General features: G+C 43.3%; 1 protein-coding gene across 2 annotated transcripts in view; it reads right to left on the bottom strand.

Moving 5' to 3' along the window:
• Nucleotides 1-674: 674 nt before the first annotated feature.
• Nucleotides 675-21,959, bottom strand: part of unc79 (unc-79 homolog, NALCN channel complex subunit) — a 34,534-nt gene continuing 13,249 nt past the window's right edge. Inside the window, exons 18-51 of one of the 2 annotated variants that reach the window (XM_085342717.1) lie at nucleotides 20,690-20,905; nucleotides 20,178-20,405; nucleotides 19,820-19,961; nucleotides 19,357-19,436; nucleotides 19,086-19,234; nucleotides 18,803-18,960; nucleotides 17,748-17,929; nucleotides 17,351-17,552; nucleotides 17,060-17,245; nucleotides 16,407-16,475; nucleotides 14,657-14,994; nucleotides 14,371-14,553; nucleotides 14,056-14,218; nucleotides 13,706-13,855; nucleotides 12,312-13,589; nucleotides 11,354-11,455; nucleotides 10,849-10,965; nucleotides 10,257-10,359; nucleotides 8,406-8,546; nucleotides 8,229-8,267; nucleotides 7,989-8,101; nucleotides 7,752-7,837; nucleotides 7,194-7,367; nucleotides 6,898-6,966; nucleotides 6,705-6,815; nucleotides 2,621-2,725; nucleotides 2,438-2,515; nucleotides 2,225-2,314; nucleotides 1,950-2,125; nucleotides 1,644-1,827; nucleotides 1,332-1,535; nucleotides 1,105-1,182; nucleotides 961-1,002; nucleotides 675-863 (exon numbers count right to left, since the gene is read on the bottom strand). In XM_085342717.1, the coding sequence (XP_085198843.1) occupies nucleotides 675-863; nucleotides 961-1,002; nucleotides 1,105-1,182; nucleotides 1,332-1,535; nucleotides 1,644-1,827; nucleotides 1,950-2,125; nucleotides 2,225-2,314; nucleotides 2,438-2,515; nucleotides 2,621-2,725; nucleotides 6,705-6,815; nucleotides 6,898-6,966; nucleotides 7,194-7,367; nucleotides 7,752-7,837; nucleotides 7,989-8,101; nucleotides 8,229-8,267; nucleotides 8,406-8,546; nucleotides 10,257-10,359; nucleotides 10,849-10,965; nucleotides 11,354-11,455; nucleotides 12,312-13,589; nucleotides 13,706-13,855; nucleotides 14,056-14,218; nucleotides 14,371-14,553; nucleotides 14,657-14,994; nucleotides 16,407-16,475; nucleotides 17,060-17,245; nucleotides 17,351-17,552; nucleotides 17,748-17,929; nucleotides 18,803-18,960; nucleotides 19,086-19,234; nucleotides 19,357-19,436; nucleotides 19,820-19,961; nucleotides 20,178-20,405; nucleotides 20,690-20,905 (5,925 nt within the window). The remainder of the gene's footprint in view (nucleotides 864-960; nucleotides 1,003-1,104; nucleotides 1,183-1,331; nucleotides 1,536-1,643; nucleotides 1,828-1,949; nucleotides 2,126-2,224; nucleotides 2,315-2,437; nucleotides 2,516-2,620; nucleotides 2,726-6,704; nucleotides 6,816-6,897; nucleotides 6,967-7,193; nucleotides 7,368-7,751; nucleotides 7,838-7,988; nucleotides 8,102-8,228; nucleotides 8,268-8,405; nucleotides 8,547-10,256; nucleotides 10,360-10,848; nucleotides 10,966-11,353; nucleotides 11,456-12,311; nucleotides 13,590-13,705; nucleotides 13,856-14,055; nucleotides 14,219-14,370; nucleotides 14,554-14,656; nucleotides 14,995-16,406; nucleotides 16,476-17,059; nucleotides 17,246-17,350; nucleotides 17,553-17,747; nucleotides 17,930-18,802; nucleotides 18,961-19,085; nucleotides 19,235-19,356; nucleotides 19,437-19,819; nucleotides 19,962-20,177; nucleotides 20,406-20,689; nucleotides 20,906-21,959) is intronic. The other variant, XM_085342718.1, reaches the window with a different exon arrangement.

Raw genomic sequence — 21,959 nt, 5'->3', positions numbered from 1 at the left:
GACTGACAGCCTGACAAGGATCTTAGCTGGGAGCTGGGTAATGCATGTCATGTCGTTTTCCCGTAGACACCTGAGGTTTTTTTTCGCTCAGAGGAGTAACCAGCAGAGCTGATTTTATCTCTCCGCCGTCCACATTATGGTAAGCTGGGCATTTTCCCCATCAGTCAGGACATCAAAGGGCAGAAAATGTCATATTTGAATTTTTAAAGGCTCAGCAATTCATTTGAAATGTCAAAGCGTCTCGATGTTTAGAAAAACTTGTACTTTTATTATTCGGCTTGCAACCAAGCAACTTAAAAAGTGATAGGTTATGAATGTCAGAGTGAACATATCTATGATTAAACAAGCATTTGGTTTCAGGCCCTTGCTATTACTAACATGGGTCTGTGGAAATCCTCTACAGTCGTCTGACTCTTCAATTCTGTTAAATGCAACAGATTGGGCACCGAACACAGTTCTTCTATACAGTCCAACTCCAGTGTTAGTACTTTAAAATAGCATAGATTTACTGTACATATACTAAAGGTTCTGAAAAATGATTCATTTCAAACGAATCCCACACAGCATCACTTTATATAAGAGTCCTTTTTTTTTTTTTTTAAAGTCACTTTCAGCCAGAGCAGATGCATGCAGGCCTAGGGACCCAGGTGAGGCAGAGCTGACCACAGAACAGGTCACATGGGGTAAAACTGTGAAGCAGCCTCAGACGACTGGATCTCCACCTGAGCCATCTTGAACTGGGTGCACTGCAGCCATTTGCGCAGGGCGAACGGAGGGGCTCCGGACATCTGGCCCTGCAGACACTGGTGGTTCACCCTATTCTGGATGGCCTGAAGACGCAACTGCAGCCCTGCAGACAGATGCTTACGACGAAAAGAAGAGATGATAGTGTTTCAGTTTGAAATCATCAATAGTAATTATCATTAATCTGTATGATTAACACCTTTTAAAACCACTTACCTTAAGATTTGACTGAATCATGGGTAGCCACATAGGAATTAACTGAAAAAAGAAATGGAGATGAATAAATAAGCATTATTCTGCATGTTACAGAGAGAATATACAGCACTGTCTGCATGGAAGGACACTGGACTTATAGCAAACCTTGACAAAGATGGTTGAGTTGCATTCCTGCAGGGCCTCCATTAAACTAATGACATGAAGACACACCATCTCTACCATCTGAGAGACAAATATGAAATAGACTTAATTTTATGTAACATATTTACTGTTTACTCATAATATTAAAAGAAGAAAATCACCATTCTTCCACAGCGACAGTCCTGACTGTCTCAGACGGATGTTTGCAAAGGATACCGCGCAGCACTTACAACTTTATTGTGGGCCATAAGCTGCAGGATGCTGGGTGTAACCCGACTCCAGAACTCGAGGCCCGTGAGGATGGCGCTGGAAGAAAACTCTGTCTGGTTCTGGTTCTGCAGGGAGGGAGCGGCGGCTGCCTGCTCGCAGTAGATGGTCCACAGCTGGGCGAACATGAAGGCGTGGAACAGGGAGCACATGTGCAGCACCGACGTCTGAGGATAAGGACCGAGACCAAAACTGACAAGGCCATTGTGGTTGCCACAAATCGCATCTGGAAAAATCTGAGTGTGATCATTTGAAGAGATTTGTGTCTGCCAGACCTTCGACTGTTCTGGGAAGCCAATCAGGATGACGATAAGATGGTCTGCAATGTGGGAGCCAGCGTCGAGAGGGATGGGCATGCAGGAGGTGGAGCCCTGGTGCAGGGCACAGTGCGTCAGGGAGCCCAAAAGAAGCCAGGACAGCTGACGAATGTGGGACACGCACTCAATGAATTCTTTTGGCCTAGAGAGAAAGAAAAAAATGAAAATGAGTTCAACAAATCAATTAACAACACAGTGTGCATTTCTTCTTTCACCATTCATTTTTCTTATTAAGTCAGTCAGTCTTAGTCTCATCATTTTTACCCTTGTTGCATGGTGGATGGCGGATGATAAAGCCAGGGAAGATAACGCACAACAGCTTTGTTATCGCGGTGATTGCCTTTGCTGATCTCCATGGCTGCGACTTGTGCCAAGCCCACTTTCAGGTTGCCCCCAAAGGTGTCCTCGTGCAGTGGCTGACAACAAGCCTTCATATGGCTCTGAAGAGCAGATTTGGAGTGAAGAAAAGATAAGGATGAAAAACAAAACTCTCCACATGAGACATGTCCAAATTGTAAACTCACACACAGAAGACTTACTTTAAGTTTGGTTAGTGTGTGCATATCTGCAATAAAGTCCAAGAGCTCACTTATATATTGCCGCATGCATTCCATTGCTGCCGTCGTGCACTGTAGAGAGAAACAGCAGTTTATCCTTTAGGAGGAATCACAGTGGAGCCTGTCTATATTTCCTGCTGTTTTATGAGCCTGATTTTAATAAGACAGTGTAGCACACAACGATTTAAGTCTCACCCCCGGCAGCGTTGAGATCATGTGCTTTTGGATGATGGTGGATTCCGCTAGCCGTGTGCCGATATCTGCACAAACAAACTGGCAAAATCCACATGGAGTTATAGAATTGCAGTCAGATTGAATTGCTGTGATTTTCTGGCTCTCGTAAACCGAGATGGATAAGAGAGATTTTTGTTTTTTTACCTGAACCAGAAGTAACAAGTTTGTGTCAGGCAGAGGAGACTTGAACTTGAGAGCCTGCAGGAGCTCTAACACCACAATGCGGGACATGTAGAACTTATCTCTCTCCTGGATGCGAGAAGATAGAGAGTGTAGTAAATGTACTGATGCAGCAAGACTGCCTTTTTCTATTATCACTCTGCCTTACTCATGCTGCGAGGAGAGCATAAACTCTGTAGCTTGAATAGAGGGGGAAGGACAGGCAGCGAGAGGGGAGGGAGGAAAGCCGGGGAGACGGAGAATAGTGAAAGCCGAGGAGTAGATTTAGGCCAGTCCAGATCTCTCCTCCCAGAGTCCCAGGCAGCTCAGATGAGGCTGTCAGGCAGCCTTCTCCCTCCCGGAGGACAGGCTGCTCTCTTTGTTCATCCCTTCCACACAAAGCCCAGCTGCCTGTTTACAAACCACACTGTCATCTTCTGACTTCCAGTTTGTCTCTCGCTTTCTTTTTGTAGTCATGTTTGCTTATTAACAAACAGCCATTAACAAACACCAGAATAAACACCCCGAGGCTGCTTTTATTGTTGCTGGCGACTTCAACCACACCAACTTAAAGACAGTCCTCCCCAGATTCCACCAACATGTCTCCTGCCACACCAGAGGAGACAAGACTTTAGACCATGTGTATTCCAACCTGGCTGGAGCCTACAAAGCCACACCCCTCCCCCACATTGGACAATCGGACCATCTCTCCCTGTTCCTCACACCTAGGTATTCACCACTCATCCAACGTGTGAAACCTGCTGTGAGGACAATTAAAGTGTGGCCAGAGGGGACAGACGCAGTGCTCCAGGACAGATTTAAAAACACAGACTGGAATATGTTCACCCACACAGACCTGGACCAGTACGCCTTATCTGTACTGGATTACATCTCCAAAACCACAGACAGTGTCACCACCCAGAAACGGATCACCATGTACCCCAACCAGAAGCCTTGGATGAACCTGAAGGCCCGCAACACCGCCTTTAGGTCAGGAGATGCACACGCCTACAGTACAGCCAGGGCTAATCTAAAGAAGGGCATCAAAAAAGCCAAACACCATTACAAAAAGAAGGTAGAAGAACACTTCTCCAACTCCAACCCCCGACGCATGTGGCAAGGACTCCAGACCATCACAGACTACAGGACCACCAAACCCTCCCCCGCATCCTCTGATGTCTCCTTCCTCAACGAGCTCAACAACTTTTATGCTCGTTTTGAGCGAGGGAACCCCACAACCACAACCAAAGCAGACATGACGCCAGACCACCAACCTATGACTCTCTCCCCCACCGATGTAGGAGCGGTGCTGAGCAGGATCAATGTCCACAAGGCTGCAGGCCCTGATGGCATCCCCGGGCGTGTTCTCAGAGCGTGTTCTGGGGAGCTTGCAGGAGTGCTCACAGACATATTCAATCTGTCCTTGGCCCACGCTGTGGTACCGGCCTGCTTCAAATCCACCTCCATCGTCCCGATACCCAAAAACTCCAACCCATCTTGCCTCAATGACTACCGCCCAGTAGCACTCACCCCCATCATCACTAAGTGCTTAGAGCGACTGGTCCTAGCACACTTCAAATCCTGTCTCCCCCCCACCCTGGACCCCCACCAATTCGCATACCGCCGGAACAGGAGCACAGAGGATGCAGTCTCCATCGCACTGCACTCTGTCCTCTCACACCTGGACAACAACAACACCTACGCCAGAATGCTGTTTATAGACTTCAGTTCAGCATTCAATACAATCCACCCCTCACAACTCATCAGGAAACTGACAGACCTGGGTATCAGTTCCCTCATCTGCAAATGGTTACTGGACTTCCTGACCAACCGCCCCCAACATGTCCGGCTGGATAACCGCTGCTCATCTACCATCACAATGAACACCGGTGTACCACAAGGCTGTGTGATGAGCCCTTTCCTCTACTCCCTCTTCACCCACGACTGCAGACCTGCTGATGGTTCCAACACCATCATTAAGTTTGCAGATGACACCACGGTGATTGGCCTCATCAGTGACAACGATGAGGCCGCCTACAGGGAGGAGGTGGATCGTCTGGCTGAGTGGTGCGACAGAAACAACCTGCTGCTTAACACCGAGAAGACCAAGGAGCTCATCGTGGACTACAGGAGGAATGCTGACCCACATCCACCCATCCACATTAAGGGGACGGCTGTGGAGCGTGTGAGCAGCTTCAGGTTCCTGGGAGTCCACATCTCCGAGGATCTCACCTGGACGACCAACTGCTCCAAGCTGGTCAAGAAGGCTCACCAGCGCCTCTTCTTCTTGAGGACTCTGAGGAAGAACCACCTGTCCTCAGACATCCTGGTGAACTTCTATCGCTGCACCATCGAGAGCATCCTGACCAACTGTATAACAGTCTGGTACGGGAACTGCTCTGCCTCGGACCGGAAGGCGTTGCAGAGGGTCGTGAAAACTGCCCAGCGCATCGCCAGAGCACCACTTCCTGCCATAAAAGACATCTACAGGAAGCGGTGTCTGAAAAGGGCTGGGAAAATCATCAAAGACCCCAGTCACCCATCACATGGACTCTTCACCCTCCTGCCCTCTGGGAGGCGCCACAGGAGCCTCCGGACTAAGACCACCAGGTACCGGAACAGCTTCTTCCCCACAGCTGTCAGACTCCTGAACTCTGCCTCCTGACATCTGACCCACGTTAACACATGGACTGAACATACACACACCCACAATGGACAACTGTACCCTCAAACACAATAATAACATGGACTGAACCACCACTCACAACCACTAGCACTTTATATAGCCTCTGTAGAAACTATCTACACCCTCACTTATCTTAACTGCACTACTGTATAGCTCTGTGTAAATAATCATTCTGTACATTCGATAATCTTTAATCCTACAACTGTTTACAACTTGCATAGTTCCCATTTCTGTATAGCTGTATATCTCAGATTCTGTAAAGTTATTTATTTCATATTCTGTATAGTTTTTCATATTTATATCCTGTTCATATCCTGTACATAGCTTGTACTCACTACAGCCTGTACATACTTAGTTATAGAATATTCACAACATACTTCATACCGTGTACATTATAACATACCATAATAGACCCATTTCTGTAATATACTCACATATCTATATTATTGCTAATATATATTGTAATATATCTATATCACTAAAGCACTTCTGGATGGATGCAAACTGCATTTCGTTGCCCTGTACCTGTGCATGTGCAATGACAATAAAGTTGAATTCTATTCTATTCTATTCTATTCTTATGTTAGGAGCAAGCACATGATCTTCTGCTCATGCACAATGCAAAGCTGACAGTTCTCACTGCGTGGCTTGCTAATGCACGTACCTGGATGCAGCACTCTGGTGATTAAAACTTAATGGAGCATGTAAGTTTGGAAAATAGCAAATTAAAAGGCCGTTCTTAAGCCACAAGGCTCCTCATCATACAGGGCGATGCAGAGGTGACAAGTGATGCATGATGTGACCAACTTTAGTAGGTCCAGAGAGCTCTAATGTGTGTCCTTAACACCTGACCTCCAAAACTGAACTGAGTTGAAACAAATTATTGAAAATCGGCTCTTCCCTGACACCTCACCTTACCATTAAAAAAAAAAACGGCAGAGGGTAAAGATCCAAAAGCAATCATTCACAGCAACTCTGAGTTTTGAAATGAGGATATTATAAGGTCAGGAATTAAAGCGGCTATAAAAAAAATCAATACCACAAGAGGCATAAACCACGCTGTGCTGACAGTGGTGGAGGACTGAGGATTCATCTGTCCGAACAGTGCAGACAGCCCTGGCTCCATCGCCGTCTGAGGCAGCCACGGAGAAACACACCATACATCCTCGGTCCTAGCACACCAACTAATCATGTTAATCAATACTGGCTGATTGCCTACTTAATCATCTGTGACACACGGCCACATTTCAGGCTGACTGGAGTGTCGGGGAAGTAGGTGTAGCACCAAAAAAAGTGATGAGTGAGAGAGCAGCAAACTGCAGATTAGTTTGAAGGGTTTAACTCTTTCAAGACTTCTTACAAGCTGCAGACACACAAAAGTACCTTATTGAAGGCTTTGTAACAAAGTCCACAGAGCTCCACAAGGTAGGAGAGACCGAATGTTCCATACTGGATGACGAAGCTCAGCAGCTTGGAAAAGGGCTCCAGGAGACTCTGTGTGATGGAAGAAACGTAGAAATAGGTTAGTTATTAAAGGGCAGAAAGAGGAGACACTGACGTTCTGCTTTGAACTTACCCGAGTTGCATTTGTTGTTGGGATTTTCAGCAGGCAAATGATAATCCTTAAACTGGAATCCATAGGACACTAATGAGACACACATTGAAAAATATGTTGACCTCTCCCCTGTGCTTGTGAGGGTTGCAAATGATTGCACACTAATTTGACCTCCAAGGTAAAAGTGTCAGAGTCAAATCAATTACAGTTTTAAGACTCTGTCCTTTTGAACCATACGAGTGCACCGCTGGATGCGTTTTCCTCCGACAGTAATCACATAAGACCATGACTAAGTACTCGGACGAGTTGATATCTACCTTCAGAGGAAGCACAGAGGGCAGTTTTGTGAGGAAGGTCTGGAACTGGTTGCAGATGGTTGTCCACAGGTTGCTGGGAGAGTCCATGGGGAGTGCCTCCATGAAGGTGGCAATGTTGTCCAGGCAGTGCAGCATTGTGCCCCCTGCTGGAAGATTCTTTTTGTTGTTCAAGCCCTGGGAGGCAGGGAGGCATAAACCATAAAAAGGGGTTATATAATGACATTCTATAAGTGAAGATATTTCCATCATTTCACTCCTGATCAGTCACAATGCTCATGATGAGAGCAGTGGATTTAGGACACTGAAGTACAGATGACTGCACGGATGAGCGCGTGCATCAGTAGGTTCTTATCTTGCCCATTTTTATTTAGATATCAGTACAATAAACTAGCAGAGGAGTGCAGATCAAAGCAGGTTTCCTGAAATGCCCAGATGATGTGATGTTTAAGATGGGCCTACGCTGCACATGAAGCTGGCGACATCAAATCTTTTGCTTTGACAAGAGCTCCTCCTGCTGGTTGAATGACTCAACACATCAACATGAAGAAAAAATCCCACCTCGAGGAGCATGTTGAGAGCAGCAACAGAACTGAGCTCATTGAAATCTATCAGCGAGGATGCAAGTGTTCTCAGAAAACTTCCATCTGTTAAAAGAAAAAGAAGGGAGCAGTTTATACAATGGGAACTTATGATGTTAGATTGAATGTTTAAAAGTAGCTACATTACAATAAAGTGTGAAGCTAAGTTTCTTTTCTATGACAAATTCAAGCTGAATTTTCAGGTTTTTAAACAGACCTTTTATGTTGCTCTGGAAGAGCTGGGGCAAGATGCCGTTAGGAGCCAGCTGGTGAAACATACAGCGCAGGAACTGCTTGGCTACACCTGCTACATTCCCTGGGATCAACATACTGCAGGACATCGCAGGGAGAATGGCTGTGTTAGAAGGGCAGTCACACTTGACATATACTATTAAAGTCATCTATAAGCACAGTGAACATCTGCACACATTGGTGTTATGGCTTTTATGTCTCATACCTCTCAGCTTGTCCAGAAAAATTGCCACTGGATGCCAACCTGAGAGAAGTCAAAGCAGCGGATTAGGACTCAGAGATGAATTATGCATGAGCTCTAAGAGTGAGTTATGAAACTTCATTTAACGGTGAAGTGCTGTGTGGATGGAGATTGCAGGGATGGTTACTGGAGCTGTTGTACCTGCCCACAGACTGCATGATGTCAAGAAGCATAGGGGCAGCCAAATCCGGGCTGAGGTGAATGAACATGGAAAGAACCACCACAGCGAGGCTGAGAGTCTCCTCATCATATTCTTCCAGAACAGCTGCACAGTCCCGACACCTGAGACATCACACGGAAATACACCAGGCTAGATTTAGCATAAAAACAGATCTATTTTGCTCATTTTAAGATTCAGGTTTTTTTGCGACTCCACTAGAAAAGCTTTGCACTATCTAAAGTTTAGTACTCGGTCTGTTGCAGCCCCTTCAATCATCCACAGTCTGCAACAAGCAGTTTTAACTCGCCTCTCTTTAAGCTCATTTTTCTGATTGGCTGCCCTTCACAAACTGCTTGATCAGTGCTCACAGCCAGAGCTGTGTGCATTGGATGACCATATTAGGAATATCTCTTCTCTCTGAAATCAGGATAGAAAAAAAACTGGGTGAAATTGAGTGCTTTGAGCAGTCTGAGCCCTAAGCTTTTGGCTATTTTGTACCTAGTCATTATATAAAACTTTGACCATGTTTAATGTGAGCACGCAGCACTGTAACAGCAGCCCTCAACACCTCCAATCCTGTATAATCATCTGAAGCCTGTTAGAATATTTATTCTTTAAGTGTCACATTTATTAACTTTAACTAATCGAGTTGTGGCCGATGACTGCCCCTCCCTGAGCCCGGTTCTGCCAGAGGTTTCTTACTGTTAAAAGGGAGTTTTCCCTTCCCACTGTCCCCAAAGTGCTAGCTCACAGGGGGTCATTGTAGGGTCTAACTTACAATATAATGCGCCTTGAGGCGACTGTTGTTGTAAATTGACACCATATAAATTGAATTGAAAGTTCAGTCCTTAAAAATGTAACCACAGTGTTTACAATAATACAATAATAATTTACTTTTTTAAATTAAACTTAAAAAGAAATTAAAAGAATAAATTCCTACTTCCACTTAGTGCTGTTTGGCCAGCTGAGCCATTCAACTTCAATATGAAATAATGTCAAAATGTTTGAAGAGAGAATTATCAAAACTTAGGGAAAAACCTTTTTCCCTAAGAAAATGGCTTAGACGCACTTTTCTGCTTTCCTGCAAAGTCATCTTCAAAACATTGTTACTCTTTTACCAACATCTTTAAATATCCAGACAGGGAAGGAGCCACCCTGTTAAATTTACTGAGATCAACAGCAGAAGGTTTAAGAACCGATAAATATGTGAGAATGACTCAGTTCTGTAATGTGTTTTACAGCCTGGTGGACTGCAGGTTCTTAATGTGAATGATGTGATGAGGTTAAAGCCAGTGCTTCCACACAGGGGTGCGGCTGTTTCTTTCTATCGGCTGATTGCAGCTGCTGCTTCATCACTTGCAAAGCCAACAAGCAATGTGTAGAACACTTCTTTCCAGACACCCTTTTTAACTTTTGCTTTTTAACTCCAGGGCGTGACGGAGACCAGCTCTGATGCATAATTCCAATTCAACAAGTTAAAATAAAAAGCTGCAAAAATTAGCTCTGTAGGGAATTTTGATGGGAATATTTTAGGAATTTTTCCAAAGCTCCTACAAAATCTGACATTCTGAATCCTTTTCAGTTCTCTTTTAGTTCATTACTGTTAATTAGTGGCAGCATTTACCCTGAAATAGCAGTTATACCACATGGACATAATGTAAAGACAATGTGATCTCTGCTGTCACAGGATCTCGAGCACTTGGGCTAAAAGTTAGTTTCTGGTTTTATTGTTGTTGGCACCAGTACAAATAGATTTGCAATTCTCCAATAAATCAATAATAGTTTGACTTTAATACAGCTTGATAGATATAGCTACTAAGTGATTGATTCACCGGTCAGACATCGTGGTAGGCTGCTCGTCAATGAACTCCTCGGGTGCAGGGACGAACATGCTGACTGTGCTCGGTGCTGAGAGGAGACTGGTCTTCGTAGGACCTACAATGGAAAAATATCAGTCATAAAAAACATTTCCTTTTCACCTTGTAGCACACAAGAAATTTGATTGAAGTTTAGATTCAGTGTATTTATTTAAATGAAAATATATTAGGATTAGCTCAAACAGAGATTTTCAAATGAGGGTACTAATACTGCCTGTAATAGGGCATGTACATAAGAGGGCTTTTATTGTAATTTAAAAGCCCTCTTGCATCATCATTCCTCTTACATCATTCCTAAAATAATATAACTAGTTAGTTTATTAGTTAAATAAAAAAGATGTAAATTTGATGAATCACATTTTATAGTCAGTTTTCAGTGTAATGGCTATAAAAACATATAAAAACATCACCATCTATTAGGAGGTGTTTTACTATCCTCTTCTTTTAATTTCAGTTAACTCTGGTGGGTGTCTGGTGTTCTTGCATGTGTTATTATGTCACTGTCTCCTCAAAAGGTTATAACTGAAAAATGTCCACAGTGACTGACCCGTCTCCCAGGTGCAGATGTTGTGTGGTGCGCTGGACTGATGCTCCAGCTGTCTCTTCATAAGCTGGCTCATGGTTAAAGCTCCCAGAGAGCCTCGTTTCACCTGCCGGTACTGAGCTAGAGGTCAGAGAAAGACAAGAAAACAGTACCTGGTTTTAACTGTCAGTATAACTCATTTCAGTCTAACCAATAAGGGTTAGACTTTAGGTCATTTAGCCCTAGTCCTGATTAACTAAACCATTATTATAACAGATTCAAGTTGCACTAGTTATAAATTAAAGCTTAAAACATTACATATTGGTATTTTTTCCTGTGTTGTTAAAAAATGTATATTATGTCATGTTAATTTAATATTTCAAGCTCCATTACAAAATTGTAAAAAGTGAATCAGAGACAAACATATAAATAATAGGTTATGGTATATTAGACATCGCACTAGTAATACACAAAAAACAATTTAACTGAAGTCGGTGAGGAGATGATGTAGTGAGTTTTTGGCTCCTACTTGACACTGAAGAGCGATGACTTGTTTCAGGTATAGCAGCTTCGAGTGTTGGTGCTGAGGCAGATTCTCGTGGCTTTTCCAGGGTAGACATAACTTTGTGATCTGCAAGGCATCAGAATATATACCAGAAGTCTTCCAACAATAATCAGTAATACAATACATAGATGTCTAACATTTTTAAGTGATAATTTAAGAGAAAAATTTTTTATATGAAGTTTAGCATGTTGTTACATAATCTCAATAGAGGCATGATTTGGTGCCATGTGGGCAATTAAAGTGCAATAAAAATCTGATTCAGTCTTTTACTTTTACATTAAAACCTCATTGTATAATTGGAAAAGTACACACACACACACACACACACACACACACACACACACACACACACACACACACACACATACACACACACAAAAACATGAAAAGGGGCAATGCATGGCAAGAGTGGTTAGTATTTCTGGTAATGAGTGATGATCATTTCGCTCTGATGACAAAATAAGCATTTATTAATAAAGGAAATGCAAGAAAATTGATTTTTTTAAAACAACAATAAGGAACTAAAGAGATAAAATAATAAATGAATAATATTCAGAGTTAAAAGTTGTAAGTAGAGCAATGTACAAAGCTAATTTATAAATGGCTGGTTTAGGCAGCATCTCTGTAGGCTTACGTCACTAAGAAACAGCTGATGTGAGTCAGCCGAATATAAATAAACTGTGACAACACCTCAGGATTGTCTTTTTCTGGCTTAAAGTAGAACTTATGTGTAGTAAATCAGCTACAGTGCTTTAAGTTTAGCTGGAATTATTCTACAATAGTTTGATCTCTTAAAATATTCACTTTTGACCAGACTTGTACAAAAAGTAATAAATAAGATTTTACAAGATTTTCTTAAAAGACATTTTTGAAATCAACAACAGCACGCTCTGGTTTTTGTTCACGTGTCCTTTCTCTTTACCTGTTTCTGCGGTCTGCTCAGCACCCAGCTTGTCGAACGTGTTGAACGAGATGTCCAGGTATTCCCTCTGGATGGCGCTCACAGCTATCTTCCTCTGTTTACGCTGTCGGGGAACAATCTGGATTTTAAACTCAGCTTCATCGTTCTCATCTGCGTTGTCAGGTTTGGGGTCGCTGTCTGCTTCGTCGCCCATATCGTCCTCCTCTTCATCGTCTCCATCCCCTTCTTCTTCGTCATTGCTGTTGCTCTTGCTCTTCTCTGGTGAGGAAGGCGGCTCCGCTTTGTCTTCGGGGATGTCAAGGAAGATAGTCCTGCCAGAGGGACTGGTGCTGGGTCCTATAAGAGTCCTGATTTCTTCCGGGGTCGCACATGTGTCATCTAGCGAGGTGACAGGGACATGTGGGGACTTTCTCAGCAGGTCTCTCTTCTGCTTTAAGGTCATGGGGCTTTCATGGGAGATGTTCTCTGATCGGTCAGGGAGCTCCAGAGAGGTGCTGCGAGGCACACGGATAGGCTCCTTTCCTTCAAATTTCTGCTGTGAGCACCTCTCTCCCACCACAAGCTCTGGGGTCTTTTTGTCAGTGGAGCAGTCCTCCACACTCACCTGAACAACAGGGGACAGTCGCAAAGTGTTGCTGCTTGCAGGAGAAGCTGAGACTTTTGGACTCCCACTAAACTTGGAGCCTATGATGGTGTTAAGATCAAACTCCTCATCACTTTCCACAATCCTCAGAGGTGGTAGCGGTTCAAAGACCAAGGAGTCGCTGTCAGACATGGAGAGCAGCGAATGCTTTTCTGGAATTGAGGTGCAGTCAGAGGAGAGGTCAATCAGGTCTTGATCGTCCTTTCCCTGAGCTGATCCCTCTAAAGAGCTCTGATCTGTTTTGTCATCAAAAGTCTCCATGCAGCTGAGCCGGACCTCTGGTATGACGGGCTTGGAGATGTCAGACTGGCCACCTCGAGAGCCCCGTCGGTCCACGGGATCAACCCGAACTGAAGAGCCATCAGAGGATCCTATCCCATGATACCTGTTGTGGGGAGTAGTAGAGGATGGGGGCAGGACTACAGGGGGCACCTGCATGTCGCAACGATCAATGCAGGACTTGCGCCGATGTTCGTCCAAACTGAATAGAATGGAATCCGTGTTGGAAATATCCAAAGACTTCTGCTTGTGGATTGCCTGTAGCCTCTTTCTCCTGGTGCTCTCCTCCCGCACACAGTGCAGGATGCTATCCTGAAGGGCGCTAGCTTCACGGTACTCTGACAGCTCAATTTCACCTGATGCAAGGAAAGAAAATGAGACCGAATCACAAAAAAATATTATTGTATGATAAAGACTGAATCAATTTGCTTAATATAGAGCGCACTTGACATTGAAAGCCTCTGCCTCTTACTTCTCTTGGCATTCAGCTCTACCGGCTGGTATTTCACAGACTTGCTGCCACCAATTCTCTTCAGGCGAGCAAAGAAGGTCTGTGACTCCTTGTTAGCAGCACCAGTCGGCGTGTCATGGACGTCTGACTCATCAAATACACTGTCCTCTTCTAATGTGGAGAACAAATATGTGAAATGTACTTGAGCGCTGCATTAATGTAGCATTAAAAAGTCATAATCTGCCTGACTGAACAATGTCTTTTCCCTCCTATTCTAGCATAACGATCTATGACATATATCATATTATCATATTCTAATCATCATCATCATCTACTGCTGATACAGACAACGCATTTGCTACTTTTCCCACCTTTTTCTTTCTCGCTATAGCGGCTTATGTTGGAGTTGTCACTGTAGAGTGGTCCTGCTGTAGCATGGGGGCGACAGCTGTGATACTGTGCATTCAGTGTGTTGATGGTGATGTGGATCAAATGGAGGACTACTTTACTGCCATCCATATCTCTGTAAGGGTACTATGGTGCATAAAAACAATGTAAGCTCATTTTGTACAAAAGATTGAAGAAAATATGTCACGAAAACATAAAAAGAAATATCTTAGAGGTTAGGTGGCATTATGTAGCAGACTCAATGTACAGTTATTCATGCAATAAAAAATATTAAGTACCTTGTAAAGGATAACAAGAAGTGCTTTGAGCCACATCTGCCGAATGTGTGGTTTAAGGGCCCACAGGGAGCAACGAGGAGGCTGCTGAAAATAGTGCCTCAGCTGGGGACATGTGCAGTACTTCAACACCTGGACCACAAGAGGGAGCAGCTGCTTTCCCAAACCGATATTGTAGTCCAGTACCTGTGAGCAAATAAGTTAAATTCACTGGCAGTTGCGACGTTCAGGTACTCTTTCGCAATAAGCCTAATATGCAGGTGCAAATATTTGATTATATTTCAGTTACTTGTGCAATGCCAGCGATGAAGGCGTTGAAGCAGGTGGAGGTGCGCATCTTCTGAGGTGCAATCATGAAACAGCCTTCCTGTTGATCATACCCCAGCAGCACATACAGATGACGCTTCACTGTGTTGAAAGCCTTGGCACTACCAATATCTGCCTCAGCACTGCTTTGGTCTTTGGCCATAAATTTCATGAGGACCATGATCAGCTGGTGAACCGTCTGGTGATCGACGCCAGCGTTCTCAGGGAGCAGGTCTCTGATAATGGTGTCGTCCTCGGGAGAAGGGGTCTGGCCTGCAAGAGGGGCTGAAGCGTCAGGGTTAAAGTGCGGGAGAAAACGTGCTGCAGACAGGGAGATAAGATGGGGAGAGGGTAGGGGTGCGGTAGCAGGGAGGATAACAACACAGAGGTGGAGGGGTGTCAGCTCATCCTGTCCATTTCTCTGCCAAGAGAGTTGGAGCCATTATCATGCTGTATACATACATCACTACAATGTGTTCATGGAATATGTAAATGGGGTAAACGCACAACAGACTGTCTAGTTTTTCGTTCCGTGTCAGGATTGCTTTAGCCCAGAAAGTAGGATGAAAGAACAATGACTGCCACTATAGACCAAACATTATTTTTTATGTACAATAAAGTGCAAAACTCTTCAGCCACCGCTCATTTCTTTATATTTTGCAAAGAAAATAGGCACAGTGACTTATTGAAATATGTGAAGTCATATACACGGAAATAAAGTTTGTCAAACTCTAACAAGCTTGAAATTCAATATTTGGTATGACCACCTTTATTCTCCACCACAGTCTAAACTCTCTTATGGAAGTTTTAAGTAGTCTTCACAAATAGTTCTCCGGGCTTCTTGAAGGACATTCAAAGCTCTTCTTTGGATGTTGGCTGCCTTTTGTTTCATTCTCTGTCAAGATGATGCCACACCGTTTCAATAATGTTGAAGACCAGGATGTGTTCCACTGTGTGTGTTTTTTCTATGCAGGTATGCTTTTACGGCACTGCAAATATCTTTGGGATCACCGCCATGCAGAAAATAAAGCTGCCAATCAGATGCTTTCCAGAGCATCCAAATCTGACAACACTTTTCTGTGTTCATAATTCCATCAATTTTGACAAGATCCCTAACGCCACTGGCTGAAATAGAACCCCAAGCCATGACAGGGCACCATGTTTTACAGATGGCTCTTGTACCTCTCTCCCGCCTCCTCCACAGATGTTCACCATGTTAAGGATTCATCACTCCATAAGTCGTTGCTACTGATTCTAAATCCACTTCTTGTGTAATTTGGCATAGTTACTCATAGTTAAACAAGTCTTTTCTGCATGTTTAAACTAAAGAAATAGGAACAAATTGTTGGTTATGTGTAGACACAACACTAGTTCATCATGTCTTTTTTATGCTTGAATGATTCATAGACCATTGTTACGTGGCTTAACATACTGTATATAAAAAACTAAACATTCATCTAAAAATGGCCGTGTACAAGGGTAATGAGTAAAAGATCTTTCAAAGCAAACGTTTGAAAGACCTTCAGAAAGCCCGGAGAACTATTGCTCAAGAGCACTTTAAAAAATTATTGACCGTCCAGGTCCTTGGAAGCAAAATACAAGGAAATGAGGGTTGTGTTGAGAATTTTCAATAATACTGTATAATACTAAATATTTAATATTTGAACATAGTTTTCATGAAAGTCTTACTGTACTTTTTCTCCAATATGATGAAGACTTGGAATGTTATTTACCTGGCAGGACTTTCTCTATCATATCTCCCAGTGTCGGGGCAGAGAGCTCTTGCCTCGTAAGCCTTAGAGCTAAAAACCACATATGAAGAGCAAGATTTAGGAGAGCGTACATGGGAGGTAGCACAGGACACATGTCTGAGCTTCATCATCTTCCAACACATATGCGCACACAAAGAGACGCGTATACTTTTGATTTAAAGGGCGTGAAATCCAAATGTTATAAAGATTGAGGGCATTTGGATCAACCAGATAAACCTGTGTTTGAAGGCAGCACGAGTATCTCAGAAACTCAGACAGCCTTCTGTGGAGAGCCACAGATAAAACATTTAAGTGAAATGAGCGTCGGGAACATATAAGTGAGGAGAGAAACATTAGGAAAATGGAACAGGACCTTGGTCAAACAGTATTTGCAAATAGAAAAGGATTCTTTTTTTTTTTAAAAGGCAATGATCATCACTTTGTGACAGAATCTATAATGGCAGGTCATTTTCCAAATAGAAAGTTGTTTTTTTATAGACTTCTATGTCATAGCATGTGAGCCAAAGCACTTAAAAAAGTCTCAAATGCTATTTGCAAACACTTTTTAACAACAGACTTTTTGAGACAGGTTAGAAATAAGACTGACAGCCTGACAGCTGATGTCTTCTACTCACGTAGTCGGTTGCTCAGTGACTCAGGGAGTGAAAAGGCTCTTTTAGACTGGGCGTCCGTGCCTCCTTTTACACTGTCACGGAGGGAGCGCACACTCTTCTGCTGATTCCTCGCGAAACGGGCCCGTCGTATCTTCCACATTGCTGTATCACTGAGGTTAGCTACATTGGTTCGTACAGCTGTAATAGCTGTCAAAGAAACAAGGATTGCAAAGCTTACTTGAAGCACTGTTAAGTTGTAAATCTTCTCTTACAGGTGTAAAACATCTGGATGGGGACATGGCAGATACATACTAGTAGGGAAGGGAAACTCTTTGTTGCAGTCCAGGTGCAGCTGAGCCTCCAGAGATAATGTTTCAAAACGGTTGACGAAAAACTCCCAACTAAGCGCGGGGATATCTTTCTTCAGAAAGTGCAGGAGTAGGAGTTTACTGAGAATAATGGGACGATCTCTCACCACAGTGTCAAATTGGAAATCCAGACACAGGCATAAGCCCTAAAAATGCACAACAAGTACAATCCCTTTACATAGAAAAGCCATAAATAAAATTTACAGCTTTCAACACATAAATACCAAAACTATAATTAAATGCACACCAACACACCCTGTCTTAGTGAGAATGCTTAATTTATTTATCCTTCACGCGAAAAATAAACAGAAATTTTGTTGCTAAAAACAAGAGCAAAGTACCTGAAGGGATGGCCTCTTGATTGTGTCCAGTAGCAGCCTGGCCCTGGTGGCCACAGCAGGGTTGACATCCTCCACAGAGGCCAGGAAGCAACAGAAAGCGTGAGCCAAGGCATACTTCAGTAAGTGGTTTTTTGTCACTGCACCAATGTCCAGGAAACGACACAGCACTGCTACCTTCTCGACTGAGAGGATTTCGTGAGAATAGAGAAAGAAATGAATTACTGCTGCAGACAAAGACGGAGCAAGTGAGCTGCCAGATGTCTTCATATAATTCCATGATTCAATAAACAGAATCAGCCCAGAGGTCACAGAGGAAGATGACTGAGATGAGTTAATGTTTTACTAAATATTTGTCTTCGCACAATGTGGTGGTAAAACCAAATGCTTCTTTTTTTTAGCAAAGGCGATGCTTTCAATAAATAAAGTGATTTACTTATCATTCCTCAGATTAAAATCTAAAAATAGACGCTGCACTCTTATACCCATGAGCTCTTAGCCAATGTGGTGTTGAGTGCTAGGTGTCGGTGTGGGCGAGTGTGGGACCGTGCAGTGAGTCAGAACACTAGTTGACTTCATTTAGGAATATATTACATGCATGTGTAGATTTATACCAATATTTCTACCCTACTAAATGGATATAATAACATTAGAAGTGCTCATTGGTCATGACACAGATCAACAGCATCGCAAGCTGACATTGTGATGCATCAGTTCACTACTTGGACAGAGCAAATAGCTCCTCTCTGCTAATCACAATGTGAAAAAACCCCTCATTAATCCCACAATTCCTCTTTGCTGCCTGTACCAAGGTAACCATGGCAACACATAGGGGAGATGTGGGCAGGCAGTGGTTTGGGAAGCCTATTATATAAGCAGATCCTCCTCTCCTCTTCCTGGCGATCCTCATCATTTACAATCGCAACCACAAAGACAAACCATTAAGCCAAAGATATCCATTTTTGATGATCATATCTGCACATGAAGCCGCAAACTGTCTGCGACCATCCTAGGAAGACACGGAGTCTGAAATTTAACGCTGTTACTTTATGACTCACCGGCTTCAAATCGTATTTTCCAGTCTTTGCTGTTGAAGTTTGTGTTGATGAGATTCCAAAAGATGTCTGCCCCGTGTGACAAAGACAGGGCGTGGAGAAGCTGCGGCACGGCCAACGAAGCCAGCTGGCAAAACTCTGATTTCAGCATCGACCACAGACTGAAAACAGAAGAGACAGAAGCACAAATGTCACTTAAGGAGTTAGCACAATTAAAAGCTGTAAACAAAAGCATGCATGAGTTCAGTGTTTTTTCTGCATGAGGAGGAGTGTTCTCTGGACACACCAAGGGATGAGCATCTTCTCCTGGATGTAAGCCAGAAACTGCGGGTGATCCTTACAGGCGAGGTATAAACACTCTCCGTGAAGACACAGGATCTTCAGGCAGTTCAGCATGTTGAACAAAATATCAGGCTCCTCAAACTTTGACATTTCCTGAAAATGCAGAAGACGTGTGTGACTCGCAGTGTAACACATATGCACTCAAATAAATCGAAAGAAACATTTTTGAATGCCTCTAGTCTTTGATTTGATATGCAGTTATTCAGACCAAGCACCTGCAGAATGGTGTATATGAGCTTCAAAGACACAGGGAGCTGCTGGTAGGAGAACTTCTTATCAGAGTTATTCTTCATTGCTGGAAAGAAAGAGAAAAAACAATTGAACTTTTAATTTTGCCTGTACTGTGGCAAAAAACAAGGAAATAGCTCATCCTGTTCTGTCCATCAAAAACAATATCTACCAAGCCTTCCTGCATACTCACAATATCTCACTGGGTTTCTGAAATTTTCTATGGCTTCATGTATATCACTGTTTCTCAGATTTGGTATCAAACTGTTAAACTGCTAAACTGTATTAGTAGAAGTCAAAAGTCACAAGCGTCAACTAGCTTAGATATACATCAAGTCCAAAATCCAGTTAAGTTAAAGTCCAGTTAACCCTTAAAGGATGATTGGTATTCATCTGGCAGGTATTATTAATTTAAACATCAAGTTTTAAGCAGAACTGATCGATACACACCTGCGTGATCAGGAGATTGGCTGCTGGGGTTGTCGGTGTGCGTGCCACTCGGGTTGTCTCCTTCCTTGCTTTCATTCTCCACCCCGATGGAGAAATCTGGTGGAGGGGTAAGCAAGGTTTCCTCCAAACAATCTGTGGGCTCCTGTGGAGGAATGAGACTTGTTGGAGCTGAGTGAAAGGCATGCTTTATGTTGTGTGTTTACTCCAAAACAAAGGTAGCACAATTTGACACAGTGTTGTTTTTGGCGCTGTGGTTTGGGACACGTGGAGCTACATGCACTCATTCCAAAGCCCTGCCTGCCAAATGCACAAGGTTAATTCAAAGTTGATGCATAAAAATGCATGCTGTGTGTCTCACCACCAGGCGTATCTCTTCCCGGGGGGTCAGCCTCTCCAGGAGCTCACAGCCCAGCTGGTAACACAGGATGCTGGATTGGCACAGGCTGCACTCTAGGGCCTTCTCATCCTTCTGGCAGGTGTGTGAGCCACCCCACGGGGCCTGGAAGACATTGTTGATGATGCCCACGATATCCTTCCCCAGGCTGCTGTCTAGACCCAGCATCACACCGTCATCCTGGAGCTCCATCTGGGACAGCGGGGGGAGACGACCATAAAAATAGAGGAACAAAAATTAGAGCACGACACACAAATCTCAAGATCCCACCGGTGGGTATTATTATCATTGTATAGTGTGTATGTGTCATTTTTCTCTACATGAATGACTGAGAAGAGTGACTCGCTTAAACTAGACTGTATAATGTGAGAATGGCTGTACAATAAGAAGGTTTATAACATGAGGACACACAAAAGAGAAGCATCAGAGACAGAACTTTAATCACAATTATAGGTTTTCATCAGGAAGGTGGTCACCTGCTTTAAGATGAGGTCAAACATCAGAATGAAACAGCCAAGGTTCATGTCATCGTCATCACAGTCCAGGTCCAGGGCGCAGTGACCAGCGGCATGACCCAGGTTTTTAAAAGGGCTGCAGCGAAGAGGGCTGCGGAAGGGGCTCCGGAAGGGGCTGGGAAAAGGGCTGAGAGTGTTGTGCTGGCCTCGACGTCCTGGATCTGACACCACACTCACCTGTGAGAAAGGAGAATAGTCATTAAACTGAAATATGTGTTTCTCTTCAGCTGTTAGGGTCACGTTAAAATGAGACAGAAAGCGTTGCGAGGCTGTAAATGTCAGTTAGACTTGTATATATCAATATGCATCACATACCTTTTTCATTATGTTATGTTACATTTTATTATGTGGTCCACAAACAAAAGTGTAAATAAAAGATCTATTCTAAGTAATAAAAAGGCAATGCTTGCAAATATTTGAAAAAAAGCTGTCAAAATATTCTAAACTGAGCATTTGCGGCTTTTATACAACAATTACGCCGTGCTCGAAGCTACGCCTTCTCCTCATTCCTGATGTCTCTGTGTTTATGTCCATCTTCGTCACTTCTAATGTTGTCAGCTCCCTCTCTGTGTGTGTTTATGTGTTTCTGCCAGAGTGTGGTGCTCCAACTCTCTTACTTTAATGCCTCATCTGCACAACTGGGAGCCATTCACTAATCGAGCTCACGCAAGTATATAAAATCTGCCAGACTGTTCACTCAATCTCATACACAATGGCATCATGAAACCTTGTAAACTGACTCCTAGTGTATTCTCTTTAACAGTACAAATGATATATCTTCTCGTAACTCAGGCACACCAGCTCATGCTCCATGCACAAGCTGCCCTCAGCAGCCTGACCTGCCCTCTGTTTAACAAGTGCTACAGCAAGCTGTGTTCGCTGTGTACAGCAAACACCATCCTGACAAAAAGCAAGGTATGACAGCAAATCTCACAAAGCATGTTTACATCTCCTAAAGTTAAACGTGAAGTAATACAGCAGGATCAGCCATCTGTGCGGATGTGTGGGTGTCTCTGAACATAAATTTATATTACAGCCAAATTCAATTAATCCCTTGAAGAGAGCTATATTTAGATATTGATGGTTGCCATGGTAACATACAGTCTATTCCAAAATGAACAGTGGGAAATAGAACCAAGAAGAATAGAAACGTGTACACCCCTAATCCAAAAAACACATCGACAGACAAAGCCCTAATAATAGTTATTCAGCTGATGATCTGAGCACAGTG

Source organism: Diplotaxodon limnothrissa, linkage group LG19 (assembly GCF_057381915.1).
Source record: "Diplotaxodon limnothrissa isolate DT_005_m linkage group LG19, D_limnothrissa_male_GT1.1, whole genome shotgun sequence".
In the NCBI taxonomy this organism is placed as follows: domain Eukaryota; kingdom Metazoa; phylum Chordata; class Actinopteri; order Cichliformes; family Cichlidae; genus Diplotaxodon; species Diplotaxodon limnothrissa.
This window is presented reverse-complemented; position numbering and strand designations above follow the sequence as displayed.